The 18,381-nt window shown below is 51.6% G+C and overlaps 1 protein-coding gene across 1 annotated transcript in view; it reads right to left on the minus strand.

The window, feature by feature from the left end:
* MYO18B (myosin XVIIIB) overlaps positions 1-18,381 on the minus strand; it is a 220,234-nt gene that overhangs the window by 139,129 nt on the left and 62,724 nt on the right. The window contains exons 17-20 of the mRNA XM_057746688.1: positions 16,028-16,187; positions 13,387-13,570; positions 12,394-12,616; positions 8,488-8,597 (exon numbers count right to left, since the gene is read on the minus strand). Of these exons, the coding sequence (XP_057602671.1) occupies positions 8,488-8,597; positions 12,394-12,616; positions 13,387-13,570; positions 16,028-16,187 (677 nt within the window). The remainder of the gene's footprint in view (positions 1-8,487; positions 8,598-12,393; positions 12,617-13,386; positions 13,571-16,027; positions 16,188-18,381) is intronic.

An 18,381-nucleotide genomic window follows, 5' to 3' on the forward strand; every position in this document is an offset into this window, starting at 1 on the left:
AGAGGTGTGGCAGAACGTAGACGAAGCTTCCATTTCTTCCCCAAACACGGCCAAAACACACAGCCGGCCCCCACAAGATCCAAGGGTTCTTCTCCACCTCCCTACTTTCTTAGAGCCCTTTAGATGTCTGTGTAGCCAAGCACATGAGCCCTCACAGAGATATTCCATCCTGTTGATCTTATTGTACAGATAAGAAAGCTCAGGTCCAAGTGGCAGAGTGAACAGGTGGCCGCGGGCTTTGAACTATGCTTCTGACCCTCATTTTCCTCACCTGCAAAATGGCGCTAACACTCCCTGCCCAGACTGTACAAGTGTTGGAACAATTAATGGAGAGTGTATACACGAAGAGGACTTTGTCAGTGACTGTGTACTCAACTGGTCTCATTACCAATATTAATATTACCCTTAGATCGAACCACATGAAGCTGTCACTTGCTTGGGTGAGGTATCAGTGATGTCGTTTGTTTCTACCTAATATAATCACTGTCCAACAGCCAGCGGGAGGATGACAGGGCAAGAATCCAGGTGAATGTAAGAAATTTCTACCTTGTCCCGCATATTTATGGAATAAGCTAATCCATCTGAATTGTTCAGATAATTGAGGTTTATGCCTCTCGGCATGGAAGGCTGAGTAAAATGTTGGCCATTTTGCTTCCAAAAAAACAGTTTTCCATTGTGTTTTGGGTCTGAGCACTGCTCTAAGTGCTTTACCCATAACCTATCTAATTTTCAAGCCTCTGCGACAGGTACTATTTTGTGCCTATTTTACAGAGAAAGAAAGTGAGGTCCAGTGCAATGAAATGACTTCTCAAAGGGCACATGCTAAGAAGAGGTGGAGGGGGACACAACCCCAGGGAATCAGAGAACTCAGCTTGTTCTCTGCCCTCGGATGCCGGGATCCGGTACAGCTCCATCTCTCGCTAGCTGTGTGCCCCTGAGCACGCCACTCCTCCTCTCTGATCCTCTCGGTGCCCTATTCTAGAAGAGGAGCAGCAAGCCTGTCCTACAAGGATGTGGTGGGGATTTAATGAGACCACAAAAGCAGCCTGTAGGAGTGAGACTTTCAGAATGGTGGTGCAAGGAGCTTGATAAATCCTCACCCCCAAAACAACAACAGAGGTGGATACAGTTTACAAAAACAACAACTTCAACACTCTGGAAACTGAGCAAGGGATATAGCAAATTGAGGAGCATTTATTCAAAAGAAACTCCTGGGTCTTTAAGAACAGTGGGAGTGGAACTTCCCTGGTGGTGCAGTGGTTAAGAATCCGCCTGCCAGTGCAGAGGACATGGGTTTGATCCCTGGTCTGGGAGGATCCCACATGCCATGGAGCAACTAAGCCCATGCACCACAACTACTGAGCCCACATGCTACAACTACTGAAGCCTGCACGCCTAGAGCCCATGCTCCGCAACAAAAGAAGCCACTGCACTGAGAAGCCCGTGCTCTCCACAACTAGAGAAAGCCTGTGCACAGCAACGAAGACCTAATGCAGCCAAAAATAAACTTAAAAAAATAAAAATAAAAAATAAAAATAAGAATTAAAGGGCTTTCCTGGTGACGCAGTGGTTAAGAATCTGCCTGCCAATGCAGGGGACACGGGTTCGAACCCTGGGCTGGGAAGACCCCACATGCCACACAGCAGCTAAACCCGTGCACCGCAACTACTGAGCCTGCGCTCTAGAGCCCGCAAGCCACAACTATTGAGCCCATGTGCCACAACTACTGAGCCCATGTGCCACAACTACTGAAGCCTGTGCACCTAGAGCCTGTGCTCCACAACAAGAGAAGCCACCACACCACCGCAAAGAGTAGCCCCTGCTGTCCACAACTAGAGAAAGCCTGTGCACAGCAACGAAGACTCGATGCAGCCAAAAATAAAAGGAAGAAAGAAAGGGAGGGAGGGAGGAATGAAGAAAGGAAGAAAGAAAATCTAAAAAAAGAAAAAAAAGAATTAAAAAGATACAAATAATATTAAAAAAAATAAAAGAGTGGGAGTTTTGTGTTATCGTGACCGAGACTCTTCCCTCCCCACCAAGCTCTGTCACTGCAGTGGTCCTACCAGGGCGAAGCAAGCTGTGAAAACCATCTGCTTGGCTGTCGGAGAGGGTTCACTTACAGGGAAGAAAGTAAGGGGAAATCCCACACCCAGGATCACTGTCGGAAACAGTAGTGATCTTGGCAGCAAACAAATGGAGAAGGTCAACGGCACAGCTAGCCCAAGACTGTTATCCCGATAGGGGCAAGCAGTGGGCCAGTGACTAGCCGGGGCCCTGTAACAAGGAGACAAAGGGAATGGGACAGTCACAGGGGGCCTTGATAACCTCCGTACACGCCTGGCAATGGAAAGCTACAAGCCAGCATGGGAGGGACTGAGAGGGCCTTAGGCATCTGTACATCCCTACGTAAATACAAGGCCACGTGCACAGGCAGAAAACATGTGGAGGAGCCACACGGAAAGCACGGCACTAGTGTAAATGCCTGGAGGTTGAATGCGTTTTCCAGCCCACGCAGAGCACTGTAAGAATTAGATGAAAGCTTCACAGATTCAAAGTGTCTGACCACAACCTCTGCCGACCACTAAGCTGTGCTGACACAGGGGCAACTCTTGAGAATTCACAATTTATAATAAAAACAAGACAAACAAACAACAGAGATCGCAGCAGTCTCACCATAAATCCAGTGCAGATAAGTTACTAAGGAATTGGGAAAAGATCAGAATCTAGAGATGCAATTTTATATATTGCAAATGTCCAGTTTTCAACAAAAAACTACAAGCCATGCAAAGAAATTGGAAAGTGTAACCTATATTCAAGAAAACAAACACACGAAAAGCAGTCAGTAGAAACCCTCTGTGGGCTTAGATGCTGGGCTTAACAAAGACTTCCGAGCAGCTCTTACAATACACATAATGTGCTTAATGGCATGGCCGGCACATGCTAGGTTTCCATAAGTACTAAGAACCAGTGGAGGTTCTGGGGTTACAAGCCGCTCTTCGGCACTGTGGAGTGAAGACACATCCTTCGCCTTCACCACTCTAGGCTCAAATTATGAGTCCTTGGATGCACCTGGGGAAACCCAACTCATGCCTCCACTTACAGAATCCTTTTGTGTCCTAGAATTTTGCACAGTTTTCTTTCCAATATTCAACAAGGATGCACCGAAAAAGCACACAGTGTGACATCTCACATTAAGTTGGACATGCCAGACAAGCAGCGGAAGACTCCAGGAGCCACGGGGAGCCGTGGCTGGGAAGAGCTTCCCCAACTCACTCCTCAGTGGGTAGTTGGATGCAGGGAACCCGCGTCCGCAGTAACGGATGCTCCCAGGTCAACCACTCGGCTGCTGTCAGTACAGCACCTCCTCCAGGAGACCCACACCGTGGCCCAGGGGCTGCCATGTGCTGGGCACCTACTATGTGCCAGGCACTTTGTCATGCCCTGTCGCATGTTGCCCCGGTCATACAGCTGTCAAGCATCGAGGGGCACGGATGGATAGAAAGAGAGATGGTTGAACCCAAGTCTGTCTGACTCTAAACCACATGCTTTTAACCACTGAAACTCTCACTTACACACTGATCAGATCATTCCATAAGGGTGGCACTACATCTCTGTTCTTAAAGTCTACAGGCTCAAGACTGTAAATCAAATGCCTGGCATGAAGCACAAACTATATGAACAAACGCAGATATGTTTACATAATGGAGATTGGTTAACAGTGAATGGAAAACATGTAGAATTATTAAAACAGTAGACCCAAACGGGAGGAGGACAGCAAGGTGAGAAAGCCAAGGATAGGGAGTAAATGCCACAGGGCTAAGGCTATGGGAGGCCCTGAAAAAGTCATTTAGCACCTTGAGAGCGGACAGCTCCCTCTACCCCCGCCCCCTCCCCTGCCCCACCCACCACCCCCACTCCATACCGCCAGCCCTGCTACCAAGCCATGGATTCCCAGGGGCCTCTCTCCAGCAGAAAAGGACTCTGAGACAAACTCAGAGGAAATTGGGAGTGTCCACCAGGGTCTGAGACGGAACAAGAGTGGCTGCCTTTAAGAAGATAGACTGGCGTGCCTTAGTTATGTTCAGATCAAGTCCCCAGGGACAGAGATGTGGTTGCCTAAAATCAATCATCACTGAAGACACTGAGGGGAAGAGGGCGGGCCCAGGGCTTTCCTATCATCCATCAGGGAGACCTGGCAACTCCTGCCTCAGCAGCGGAGAGACTGAAGGGACCAGAACCTGGGACAGAGCCAAGGTGGACCAACCAAACTCTTCCAGGAACCCGCCTGAGGTCGCTCTGGGAGGGCTTCGGTGCAGGTTAAGGCATAATCTTATCCAGATGGGATAACCTGGGAGAGAGGAATGGGACCGCCATGATTAGAGCGGGGAGACAGGGTCATTTTGGAGACCTGAGCATGTTCCTGGGTGTCTAGAAGAGACAAGGGCATCCTCAACAGCTGGAGGTCAGCATGAGGACACTGCTCCCTAGAGAGGACCATGGAATGGGCAGAGCGGACTTGACTACCTTCGTAATTTTGCTGAAGCCAGTTCAAGTAATAAAGATCTGGTCTTCAATGCCATGCCCCTGCTGATAACCTTTGGGTCAGCCATCACTGACCACCTGATAAAGCCCAGACTCTCTACCCCTGCTGACAATGACCGTGGTCTGGCCCTTGCCAACATCCTCACACCCTTTTCTTGACCCTCGGCAGCAGTGATGCTCCAGCCACACTAGACTAGCCATGCAACTCCACGACACTGGATCTCCGTACGTGCTGCACCCACTGTGGCTTGCCCTGCACCCTTCCTCTTACTTTATCTCTCCAAGTTGTCCCACAAAGCTCAACTCCGTCATCACCTGACCTGAGGCATCTTCCCTGAATACCCCACCCTCACCCCTGCTGCCAATATCAGAAATTTTGGAGGTGTTCCTTGGGGCGTCCCAAAGCCATCCCTCTGTCTGGAGACGGCTCGTTTTCATCTTTCTTCCCCACGAGGCTGTGTTCTGTTCACCCCTGTATCTCTGGCAGCCAGCCCAGGGCCTGGTACAAAGCAGGCACCTGGTTACAGTTGGATGGAATCAACAATAATTATTTTAAATTAACATCATGGGTGGCACGTTCTGTACAAAAGTTCACCAAATACTCTGCCTGTCTTCAAAAGGCTTCCATTCGGAAGTGCTGTGTGAACATGAAAAGATGCTCACCAGCCCTGGCCTGACCCAACCCACAATGAGACACCACCCCACACCCGTAAGGATAACTACTACAGGACAAACCAGCCAACCCAGAAAACAACCAATGCTGGCAAAGGATGTGGAGAAACTGGAAACCTTGTGCACTGTTGGAGGGAATATAAAACGGTGCAGCCATTACAGAAAATAGTTTGGAGGTTCCTAAAAAAATTAAACATAGGATTATCATATGATCCAACAATTCCACTTTGGGTATATGCCCAACAGAATCAAAAACAGGGTCTAAAAGAGATATGTGTACACTGTGCTCATAGCAGGGTCATCCACAAGAGCCAAACGGTGGAAGCAGCCCAAGTGTCCATGGACAGAGGATGGATAAACAAAAGTGCTGTACATACACACGATGGAACAGGATTCAGCCTTAAAAGAAAGGAAATTCTACACATGCTACCACTTGGGTGAACCCTGAGGATATCGTACTAAGTGCAAAAGGACAAATGCTGTATGATTCCACTTACATGAGGTTCCTAGAGCAGCCAAATTCAGAGACAGAAAGCAGAATGGTGGTTGCCAAGGGCTGGTTGGGAGGGGGAAATGGGGAATTAGTGTTTAATGAGGACAGTTTCAGTTCTGGAAAATGAAGAGTCCTGGAGATGGATGGCAGTGATGGCAACACAACAGTATGAATGTACTTAAGGCCCCTAAGCTGCATACTTAAAAATGGTTAAGATGGTAAATTTTATGTTACATGTATGTTACCACAATAAATAGTAAAAACCCTTATGTGAGGAATTTGAGAGCCTGAGTTCAAATCTCCACTCTACCACACTCCCTCACTGCCTGGCTGGGGGAGGGGAGGTGACAGCCTCAGTTGCCTCTGCTGTAAAATGGGGATAATTCCCAGAGCAGGGAGGCTTTACCTATGGAGGGCTGTTTCAGGTTGAAAGTCCATAATCTTTTCACATTACGCCTGATATTTTGTGATGAGTGTTTGTGCATCTGTGGTAAAAGGCATATCCTATTTTTGTTTCGGGAACACAAAATATCCAGCAGGGACCCTCCAAATGAGGGTCCTTCACTGGGAAAGGGCCTTGTTGAAGTACCACGTGCGTGTTGGGCACACAGGGGACGCATCAAGGCCCATCTCATACCCCGACAATGAATTCCCTCTGCTGCCGTCTAGTGTCTAATGACAATATTGACCTTTTCCAGCTGTCAGACCTGTCTTATTAAATCCTGAGGTCTTAAATGCTTTGCACACAGAAGCTGACAGTTTGCCCACCCGAGCACGTGCTCATGTATAATTCATGGCATATCATGTTGCCTGGCAAATGAATATTTATCAGCTTTTTCATAAGAGGCAGGATGGCGTTTCCTTTTGTTGCCACCAAAATCCTATGCTGCAGCAAATGAAATTTGTGAGCAAATAAAAAAAGAATAAGAAGCAAAAACTCCCAACCAAGTCCATTCCACTTGTAATTTTCCACTTTCCGAGGCCTCTAGCGTGTGCACGGAGGTGGTTTCGGTTTGGCTACAAGAGAGAACTGCTGAGTCGTCCAGAATAGAAACGCTTCCATATGCTACCCCCACTTTCCCCCGCAGAAAACGCCCCCACGCCCCACTTCTGTGCTGTTTTCAACTGCAGAGGAGCCCAAGCCCCTTTCACAGGTTCCATTCCAGATGCTCTAAATGGAGATCAAGATTGGGGGCGGGGGGACCTGGGATAAGGAACCCCAATGAAGCTTGGTACAGAGTGGTTGGTGGCACCAAGCCAGGCAGAGCTTCATGGTTTCCAGAATGGGTTGTCTGCGGTCCCTTCCCCACGGTGAGTCAGGAGGGCCACAGAGGAATGCCGCCTTGTCTGCAGGAGGTAGCCTGCACCCTGGTCCCTGCTGCAGGAAAGGGCTGAGAAAGGACTTAAGAATTGTGACTCTCTTCACTGTCCTTGCCGCACCACTCAGTGACTAAGGATTCCAGTGCTGGGAGCTCAGGCACACACGGGCACACTCACTCGGAGGGGGAGTTTCAACACAGTTGTGAACGTAGAGTCTGTGTGGCTTGGCTGCCATCACTCTGGCTTTGAGAGAGGATTGTAGTACTGATGCTACTGACAGCAGTTCGTATATAACGAGCCCTTACAACATGCCGGGCCCTGCGTCAAGCACAGCAATTATGCTATTACACATAATCCTCCAGAAGCCCCGCTGAGGTTGGTATTACTGTTGTTCCCATTTTACAGATGGGGAAACTGAGGCAGGAAGATGGATTAACTCGTTTAAGTTCACACAGCCCCAGCTGGGAGTCAACTGCAGGTATGTCTGACTCTGGAGCCCAAGCTTTCTCTAAAACCCTCCCTGGAATCAAGAAACTTGGGTTCAGAGACAAAACCCAAGAATGCTTGGCTGTGTGGCCTCAAGGGAATCATTCATATCCATGAGCCTGCATTTCCCCAGTTATAAAAGAGATGTAATAGCTCTTGTGGGGCTGCTGTGAGGATGCACCAGGGCTTCGCAAATTCTAAACAGCTCTATCATCATTGATCAGCCAGTGGCCATTCTCAATAGAAACATTTAGTGAGGGTTTGGCACTAGGGGTGATGACTTCTGGCTCCAGAAGTTTACAGCAGAGATGGAGAAAGGAGATACACAGGGGCAGAAATACAAGGTTAGGTATGTGTATTCATTCAGTTGTCCAACCGGAAATTTGTTGAGCACTTGCTATGAGCCAGAAAACACACAGGCAAACTATACAATTTCAGATAAGGACAAGTGCTACACAAATATTAAAACAAGTGATATGGTGGAGAATAGCATCTGAGCCAAGATCTGAATAGCAAGATGACACTGGCCAGGCAAGGACTGGGGAGAAAAGTGCTCCAGGCAGAGGGGACAGCCAGTGCAAAGGCCCTGGGGGGGAGTGTCTGGGACCACAGAGCCCTCTTTTCATGACTATCTCAGGGTGCTGGTGCCGAGCGCACCTCCCTATGGGAATGATGACTTTTCATCTTGCTGTGAACCCTCCTGGCTGGGACTTGCTCTTCTCGTGGCTCTAATCCTTTTCCTGCACTTCCTCATGCAGGGTTTCAGAAGGACCATTCTGGGAAGGGCGGTGTCCTAAGTGACAATGCAGGGCGCGCAGTCTGGAGCAGGGGTCTGAGTCAAACCTCACACCACCGTCATCTTTGCCCCCCACGCCCGGCTCTCGGATCCCAGCTGGCCCAGGTGCCCCAGGGGTCATCCCCTACGGAACACAAGCATCAGGGCCGCCACCACCCCGTCACCCGGCTCCACATACCTTCCTCTCGTCCACCCCCTCAGGGGATGACATGAGCTTTTTCGTGAGCAGGGGGTCCAGTACCTGGAATCTTCGGCGGAACTGAGTGAGCCCCATGTGGTCAGCGTAGCCTGGGGTGGGGGGAGCAAGAGAAGAACACAGAATCCGAATGAGAAGCCCAGCCCAGGGGGCCGGGGGTCTGCCGCCAGCCGTGCTATTCACTCATCATGTGCACTCACTTCTTGGGGCCTCTGTTTCCCCATTTGCTAATTTAAGAAATTGGGTCCAATCAGCATTTCCCAACTGCGTTCTCCAGAACACGGACCCTATAAAAGGCTCCACTGAAAGTTTGAAAAGACTGCCCCCCCGTCTGCTTCTTGGAAGGTCACAACCTACATGAGCACTGATGTCAAAGGCTCCAGAACCTCTTCAGGGAAGATGCCCTGATTAGCTTTGCTTAACCCACAGTTCTCCAAACCTGCTGGACCAGGGGAAAAAAATTTGGGGGGGTCTAATACTTTTTACCACCCCACAACTGCATCAGAGGGTATCTAAGGGTTCTGTCAAGACTACCGTGTAGGATGGACACGGCTGCACCCTTCTGTGTGGAAACTGGGAATGGGCAGCTGAAAAGCTACCGAGAGAAGGTGACATTTGAGCTGGGCTTTGAAGGGGCCGCGACAGTTTGCCAGAGGATTCGGTGTGGAAGGGAAGTCCAGGCAGAGGGAGCCAGAGCAGGAAAATAGAAGGTCTGTTCCACAGTCAGAGCAACAGCAGTTACTGAGCTTTTATGTGTGCAAGACACTAGGATAACAACTTCCCTGTGCTACAGACACTCTGGGGCCTGACCATTACACCCATTATACAGACATGGAAATCGAGGCCCAGAGAGCTCAAGTCACGTAGCCCAAAGTGAAGTCAGTCGTAACTCTCCCAGATGGGATCTAAACCCAGACAGTAACGATATGAATCCAGTGGAAAGTAACCAACGATGAGGGCAAAGACAAGCAGGGGCTTGGTCCCCGAGGAACCTGAAACCAACTTCCAGACCCTGAGGCTCGGACTTCATCCCAGATGTAAGGGGTGTGGTAGAGCCTCAGTTGCCTCAAAAAGACCTGTCAAGTAGCTGGATGGGAGGAGGTATGGCGAAACCTCACTCCATTTTGAGACTTCACTTCACAAGAAGCCAAATGCACAAGCCATGAGGAAGATTCATGGTGGGCGCATGTGGCAAATCCAGGAAGCCTTCCTGGGGGAAGAAGAGGGTTTCAGGCCAGGTTTGAAGGATGCTGACCACACAGAGACCTGGGGGCTGGGAGGTTACAGGCCTACCCTTTCGAGTCAGACTTACCTAGGTTCATATCTCACATCTGCCCTGATTAGCCCTCTGACCAGAGACAAATGACTCTATTTCTTTGAGACTCAAGTTCTTCACTTGTCAGATGAGAGTAATAAGATCTCTTGTCACATAGTCACAAAAAGAATTAAAGCCAATGATGATTATAGTGTCTTGAGTGCTTTCCCAGGTCCAGGCACTTTTCCGTTACTCCCTTATTAATTCACCAACCCACTCAACAGTTCCCTGAGACCTGAGCTATTACAGGAGACAAGAGGGAGGCACGACCTAGGGACCTGCCAGTGTCAGCCACAGTCAAGCCCAGGCCAATGGTTCCAGGGTCTGAGCTGTGCCCACCAGGCTGCCCCGTACATAACGTTTCATGAGCATTTACTCTCCATCAGGCGCTGCGCTAAGGGCTTTATGAGAACAAGCACAGTTAGCATGTGTAACCGCGGTGCCCAGCACGTTGTAGGTGCCCGAGGAACAGCATACGTATGTGTGCAGCGTGCGTGTGTGTGTGTATATGTCCTCAGGCACACATGCGGTGGGCTCGGTGTCAGAGCACCGCAACAAATCAAATGTTGTAATGAGGCATCACAAAAAATGTCTGGGTTTCTCAGTGCATTTAAGTTACCTTTACACTATAGTGTAGCCTATTATATGTGCAACAGCAGTATATCTAGAAAACAATGTATATACCTTAATTAAAAAATATTTTATTATTAAAAAATAACCATCATCTGAGCCCTCAGTGAGTTGTAAATTTTTGCTGGTGGAGGGTTGGAAATATTGCAAGAATTACCAAAATGCGACACAGAGACACAAAGTGAAGGAAAAGCAGTGCCGACAGATTGGCTTGACACAGGGTTACCGCAACTCTTTGATTTGTAAAAGGTGCGTAAATTGGAGCACAATAAAACAATGTCTGCTCGTGTATACTTAATATGTACACGGATTCCACGTCATAAGTACGTGATGCCTGTGTGCGGATCTCTGTACACGTATAAGTATGTCTCGTGTGGGGTGAGAGAGAAGCGACAGAGCAGGAAGCAACGAGGAAATGACGCGGGTCTAGGGGCAGGAACCGGGAACTGCGACCACGAGACTTCAACCCTTCGCTGCGCTGGAAGCCCTCTCTGAGTTGGGCGGCTGAGACCGCAGAGGGTGGATACGCAGGGAAGAAGGGGACGCGCGGCCCCCGCGCCTGTGCGCAGGGGCTCTACCCCGCGGGCCAGGGCACCTCCTGCCAGCCCAGGCGCAGTCGACCAGGCTGTGACCATCTCGCTCTTCCCCGTGACAGCGTCTGTCTTCCTGCCCCTGTGGCTGCACAGACAGGCGGGAAAGTCAATACAATGCTGAGGGGAGTGAGCTGTTCACCTTTGCTCCCAGCTGCTCCCGGCTTCTCTGTCAGATACCTCATGCCCAGGCTTCCATGTTAACGTGGCGGGAGGAGATGGGGCAGTGACAGCTGGGGCGTCAGTGACTGTAGAAATATTAAACAAACGGGTGCCCACCTAGACGCCCCGCCAGCCTCAGCCACCCATCTGCGGACGTCGCCTGAGCTGTTTCTATTAGGAAGGGGAATCCGTGGGGTGGCCTATGGGGTCCCAGAGGCAGAAAAGAACAGGAAAATTTCAGAGCAAACTCAGCTCATAAGATGAGCTAATGGGGGAGACCTGGTGCAGGCCTTCTTTCTCAATACAGGCCTGCACTTCGTCCCTTTGACTGACACCCCTCATCCCCCATCACTCCATCACCTCTTCTGGGCCTGGGGAAGTCACGCTTCCAAAGGCAGCCTGCACAGGCTGTCTCCCTGGTGGATCCACTGCTCACCTCCCACAGTCTCCTCATTCATCTTGAACCCGACTCCCTGAAAACCACAGCTCCTCCCTGCCTCCCTGCAAACCACAGCTCCTCCCTGCCTCCCTGCCTTTGCAACATGGTGACCCCTCGGCCACGCTTTCCCTCTCCCAGGCCCAGAGGTGAGCTGCCTGTTTCCTTCCAAGACTCAGCTAAGATGTTACCTCCTCCAGGAGGTTTTCCCAGTCTCCCTGCTAAGAGCACGGAGCTTCCTCCTCTGGGCATCCCCGTGCGACACATGCCCTGGTCACGTTACACTATCATGGCCTGTTTCCGCATGGCTCTCCCAAACCAGGTTGAGTGTCTTGAAGACCAAAATATTAACCATTGTGGAAATTCCACCCTCTATTCCAAGGCAGATGCTCCTGAGATGTTCGCTGTTGAAAGGAAGATAAGTAAGACACACCCCTAGCCTTCCAGGAGTTCACAACTAATTCAGCAAATAAGTTGGGCTTTGGACTCAAAGAGACCTCGGTCCAAGTCTAGGCTCTGCCGCATCCCATTGTGTGACCCTGAGCAAGTCCCTTCTCCTCTCTGAGCCTCAGTTTCTTCATCTGTAAAATGGGGTGATCATAGCTCCCCCCTCACAGGGCTGCCGGCAGTTTCAACGGGATGCCGCATAGACAGCTCATGGCAGAGAGCTGATACTCCTGTCCCCCGGGTGCCACTGTTCCCGGAGCACGTACCAGGAGTCAGAGACACGTGTTCACTCCCCGGCTGCCTCTTACCTGCCCTGTGCAGACGCAGCGCCTCCAGGACGTAGGACCCTGCAAGCTGCACCCTCAGTGCCGGGATGTCCAAGGGCAGGGACCCGCCTGCCCCGGGCTTGTCTCCACCAGGCTGCAGTGGAGTCAGAGACCCCTGCCCGCCTCTGCTCTCCACCGCTGGGCTTGGCACCAGGCAGTGGATGAAGTGTAGCTGAGACCGTCTGATCACGCTGATCAGTGCATCCTAGGACCACAGGAGATGGGGTCAGGGCCAGGGTGAGACAGACAGGGGTCTGGACATTCCCCAAACATATATTCAGTCTGGCCTGGGCATCTCTAGGGGATGGACCTCCTACCCACAGCCTGATCTGTATACATAAGAAATAAAGGACCTTTACAGCAACCCCTATCATAACAGATGAAGACACTGGGACATGGAGAGGACAAGCGAGTGGCCCCAGGCCGCATGGACCACTAGCCGAAGAGCAAGACTAGAACCCAGGGCCTGGTCTGAGGGCTTTTCCAGTGTAACAAGCTACAAGTTGTCTCTTCAAACCAGTCCTTCCCACAGTCCACCCTCCTGAGCTCAGCTTGACCACTTGTTATTGGATTAATGTGTCCAGGTAACATATTTATACCCAGTGCTAGGTCCTGCCACCTCCCCTACAGAGAGCCTAGAGGTGAACATGCAGGCCTTCGAGAGGTGAGGAAGGCAGGCAGGGCTGGTCTGGCTGTGACATTTGCCACCTTGGTCAAGAGGGCAACTGTGGTTTCTGCAAACTTCCTGAAGCTGCTCACTTTAAACCAAGGAGCTGGGGCTTTGGCCTCAGACCTGGAGGGATCACTTTCCACCAAGTTTCTTTGCTGCCCTGAGCCTGGGTTTCCTCCTCGGTGGAGCGGGGGGTACCTGCCCCTTCAGGCTCGCCGGGGAGCTCAGAGCCGACGCGGGTGGACAATCCGCCCTGGAGGCGGGCAGTGAGGCCACGGCTCCCCGGGGACAGGGCCCCCACTCACCACCTGCAGCTTGATCTGGGAGCACGGGGCCTTCCTCTTCACCGCGGCCACGCTGCTGGCGAACGTCCTCCTCACCACGCAACTCCTCTGCTGGGCCTGCTGGGAGGTGCCCTCCAGGCCGGCCACGGCCCGGCACACGGGGGACAGCTGGGCCCGGGCCTGGAACAGGCCCCTCAGTTCCTCCCTGGCAGGTAGGCGGGGAAAGAGAGAGGGGCTTCAGGGTGCTCACAGGGTGGAGTGAGGGGGACGCCCTTGTCTCCTGCAAATCCGCCTCCTGAATCCTCCCCTCAAATCACACTCTAGCTGCCCACTCTGTTCATGGTCCCTTCTGCCAGACGAGCCTTCGCTTGCTGACAAATGTCAGCTCCTTCCTCCATGCATCTCTCCCTCCCTGACCTCAGAGCATCTCTCCTTCTACCGGACATTCCCATCACTTACACACCTGCAGGGGTTCTGCCCCACCTACACTCCCTTAGAGGGCAAAATCGCCTTGGTTATCCCGAGAACAAGTCCAGTACATGGCAGGTGCTTACACTGCTGAACAGACAGTCTGAGCACCAGGCAGACCCTGCCGCGCCCTAGGAGGAAGCGGGCACCCAGAGAAGGCCTCACTCTGATCGCACTGGCCCATCCCCTCACTGGATGCCTGTGGCGTCTTCCATCGCTCCCTGCAAGTCCATGTCCCGCCCCAGCCCCAGCCCTCAAGATCTGTTATCCATCCACCTCTGGGCTTAACTGACTGTCAGACTCTTAAGGAAATGAGTCTTGCCAGATGCACCAGGGGTGCCGCATGTGGTTAAACGCGTGGCAGAGCACACAGACTGACAATGGTTTGAATATACTCATGTTGAAATAAAAATCTGGGGAGGGAGCGGTGTGGGGCCGGGAGCCCCCTGGAAGCAAGCAGCCCTGAGAGGGAAGGATGCAGGTACCAAGCCCCAGTACAGGGAGAGCAGATCGTACCCACAGCCCTGACCCCTGCACGAGGACTGGCCCACCTGTGGGGTCCGGAGACCTGACCTCTGGTCTCCAATTCACCATGTGGCCTTGGGCAGTCACGTGTCCTCTTTGGACCTGTGCTCCCTCTATATAAAGCGAAAGCTGAGTGGGCGTGAGAACCTCCTGGGAAGCACCCCCCCACCCCACCCCAGAGAGACTGATGGGCTCAGGAATCGAAAAGCTACACCAGCAGTCCTGGTGAACTGGCGATCGTGGCTGCAGAACCACATGCTAAGAAAAAGCACCATTTGCTCTCAAGACCACCAACGCTTGGCTCTCAAGCCTGCAAGACACCCTGCTGGGATTTACCTCTAAACCTGCCGTGCTCTCTCCCCCCCGGGCACACACTGTTCCCAGAATGCCCCCCACTCACCAGGCCATCTGGTCAACCAAGATGTGCCTGCCCTTCCCTAACTCTATGCCCCTCACTCAGCTTGAGCCATGGGATTTCAGAGCAGGAGGGGAATTTACAAGGCCACAAGACGTGTGTTGAGGGCTGGCTATGAAACGGGCTCCTTAATAAGTCATCCACTAAGTTACGTCACCGAAGCCTTATATCACACTTGTGAGCTTGCCGGCATCATTCCCACTTCTCAGATTGTGAAACTAAGGCCCAGGTCGTGCAGCTTGAAAAAGGCAAAATCAGCATTTGAACATTTGCCTGACACCAGAGCTGTGCAACGTGGCCTCGCTCAATGAAACCTTATGTCATGGCAGAGGAAGCGAGAAACCAAGGGGAGGGAAAGGGACTGCCCATGGTCACCCAGGGGCCACGAGGCAGGGCTGGGACTTGACCCAGGTCCCCTGGCTCCCCACACAGCCCTTCGTGTGCTCCTTACCCTTCCTTCTGCCCCGTACCATGACTTGATCTCCCTCCAGGAGGTGTGCGCCCCTGAGCTCCCCCTGGATACAGGCTTTCCAATCAACTCTGACCACCTGAGAACATTTCCAAGGATCCCTTAGACCCGAATTGTATCCCATCTCTGCCACGCTTTTCTTTTGCTATGTGATCGAAGGTGAACCCTTCTGGGGCCTCCTGGGGCCTCAGTTTTCTCATCCATAAAATGGGCCTAGGGATACAGTTGTTGTAAGGATGAAAAAGATGCTTATAAAGTGTTTATACCCTGATGCCAGGCGCATAGCAGGTGGTTAGTAAATGCTGTGGTCTCAGCCTCACACACACACACACACACACACACACCCCCCAACCATTTCCCAATAGCTCTCTGAACTCAAGGCAGCCCTCTGCCAGCACTTCTCAGCAGAGCAGTCAAGAAATGCAGTGAGCTTTCTCTAATGCTACAAAACGTTATCACTTCGGTTTTATGACCCCTTAGTTTGAGGATGTTCATAAAACCCTTCCAGTCACATCATCTCTCAGATACTTAATGGAAGTCCAGAAGCCAAAATAAGAAGTCACAGCTTGCTAGCTTTGGTTCCACCTCCCCAGGAGGCCAGCTTTTCTCCTTGGCTGGACTCAGGCTCGCCCCTGGAGACACTGAACCGCTCTCATTTGAGTAACGAGTCTTTGTGTCACCAGGGAGGGGTTCCCATACCTGCCCTCCGTCACTCGGTTGCTGTGACTTCACAGCCCCAGCACCTCGAACCCTCCCCGCCCGTCCCCAGCTCTGGCTGGGCTCACCTTTTTGACTGATGCAGGACCTGGGGGGCGTCCAGGGCCGAAAGGTTGGGCTTGGCCCTGTGGAGCCAGCCCGTGAGGTCGTAGCGCACGGGGTCGTGTCCCAGCTGGTGGGCGATCTCGCACTGGAGGGGCTGCTCGCAGGTCCGGAGGGCAGAGATCCCTGAAAGCAGACGCGGGGCGTGAGTCTTGGGGCCTGAAGGGGATACTCCGTCATCACTTGGCATCACCAAGAACACGCTTTTCCCATTTTAGTAGGTTCCAACCTAGCTGAAGCTACCAGTCCTGGGCACCCATGTTTCTCCTGCATTGTGCATTTATGTGCATTCCTTCCACCCTGAATTCTGTTCCTCCTTGCTTTCTTAAGTCCAGGATACCTGTTTTTTCCAAATATCATCAGCGCACACAATGTCCATGATTTCTGCCACACCCACGTATCACCTGGGCTGTTATTTACTTAATGTTTTCTTTCAATCGACTCACATTTTTACAGGAAAAATCCATTTATACAGAAGCATTACACGGCAGGTTTGGTGTGCCAGCTATATTTATGTTCTAATACTTATGGAAATAAATACATAATCATTAAATATTTTGAAAATATGTGTGTGTGTGCCACCTGAAACCATCCTGAATACCGGCTACCAAATAAATTCACAGCATATTCTTGGAAGATGCTGGCGGACACTTGGTTCCAAGGAACAGAGTGGGAGAAGCAAATGGGTTTGGAGTTAGAGAAGACCTGGGTTCAAATCCTGCCGTGATCATTTATTGCAGTGGGGCAGGGGCCAAGCCACCTAACCCTCTGAGCCTTGGCCTCCTCCTCTCCAAAATATGGAGTTAAATACTACATGTCTCCCAGGGCGGCATAAGGTCTGAAGGGAGACCATGCGTGTGAAGTACTTTGGTGGAGTGCCAGAGCAGTCACTCAGGAAGCAGGAGTGGTGTCACTGCCATTCCTGCACTGAAACTTTTGCTGATGTTCTGGAATCACAAAGGGTTGACCTGCACATCCCCAGGGCCCAGCATCATGGCTGGCACATGACTGGAGTCCGGAAGTGCTCGTGGAATGGATGGGTGGATGGATGGATGGATGAATCCCTGATCATCGCTCATGTCACTCGAATTGCCGTGATGCTCTGAGGCTGAGTAATGGCTCCAGGCCAATTATTTACCACCAGGAGGTATACGACTGTTTCGGTTTTTGTATCCATTCTGAATGATCTTTCTATGTTTTCTCATCCTGTTATTGTCAATAGGCCAACATGTATTAGAATCTTGATTCCCACCCTTAAATCTTAATTTGCTTCCTCTATGCTGCACTGAGCGAAGAAACAAAGGACCTGCATTTCTTAGAACTCTGCACAAAATAAACCCGGTCCGAGAATCTGCAGGATCGGATGAGTAAGGGGCATGGATCCTGCCATCTGTTTGGCTGCTTGGAAACCCTGTGCACTCACCTCCTGGATCCCCTGTATGTTCTGGATAATTCAAATGTCCAGAAAGACACACTTCTGGTTAAGTGACGTATCACTGCATTAAGAGTGTCCCATGAGCCCTTCAGAGCCATGCAGTCCCTGCCCTTCCACTGAGAGAGAAGAGCAAGGGACAGAGTGGACACTCAGCCCTGGGACATATGTCCGCGACGACCTTGCAGGTGTCTGTTTGAGAGGCTGCCTCCCTGCACCGGACCAGAAGCAACATGAGGGCAGGAGTCATGTCCATTCAGTGTGATGTCCAGCAGCTGGGACAGAGCTGGCTCCAAATGAGGACCCCAAGGGCATTTGGGGAGGGGGAGGGGGCCAAGGCATGAGAAAAGAAAGGCTGTTTGCGTCTGCTCAGCCCCGGCCAGCCTCCGTCATTCAGTGCTCACTCTGGTCTGTGATGTGAGCATCACTGGCTGTTTCTAGACGGTAACACGGATGTTCAGAGAGATGAGATAGCTTGACTGACGTTGCAGAGCATGTCAGGACAGAGCCAGGATGAGGACACGGGTAGGGCTGCTGGCCCCAGAGCCTGTCTTCTGGCCAGGTATATGGAGGTGCCACGATTCCCATGAACTGTCCTGGTAGACAGCTCCTGGGATGTAGGCCGGAACCATCCCCTCAACCCCTTTCTCCCAGAGATGGTTTCACACCACAGTTTTGTTTATTCAAGCATCTCACAGGCAGCTTTTGCTTCGGGAGCCGCTGGAAATGCCTGGAAGAGGCAGCCTCACCCAGCATCTCTCTGTCCAGGTTTCAGCGTCACCACCTCCCCCAGGAGCCTGACCCTCCTGGACTGGGGTGGGGGCTTCTCCGTGCCCCTCTGCCCCTGGCATTCACCCCCTATGCCTGCCGCCTGACTGTCCACTGGCC

Source organism: Hippopotamus amphibius, chromosome 8 (assembly GCF_030028045.1).
Source record: "Hippopotamus amphibius kiboko isolate mHipAmp2 chromosome 8, mHipAmp2.hap2, whole genome shotgun sequence".
NCBI classification, from domain to species: Eukaryota; Metazoa; Chordata; class Mammalia; order Artiodactyla; family Hippopotamidae; genus Hippopotamus; species Hippopotamus amphibius.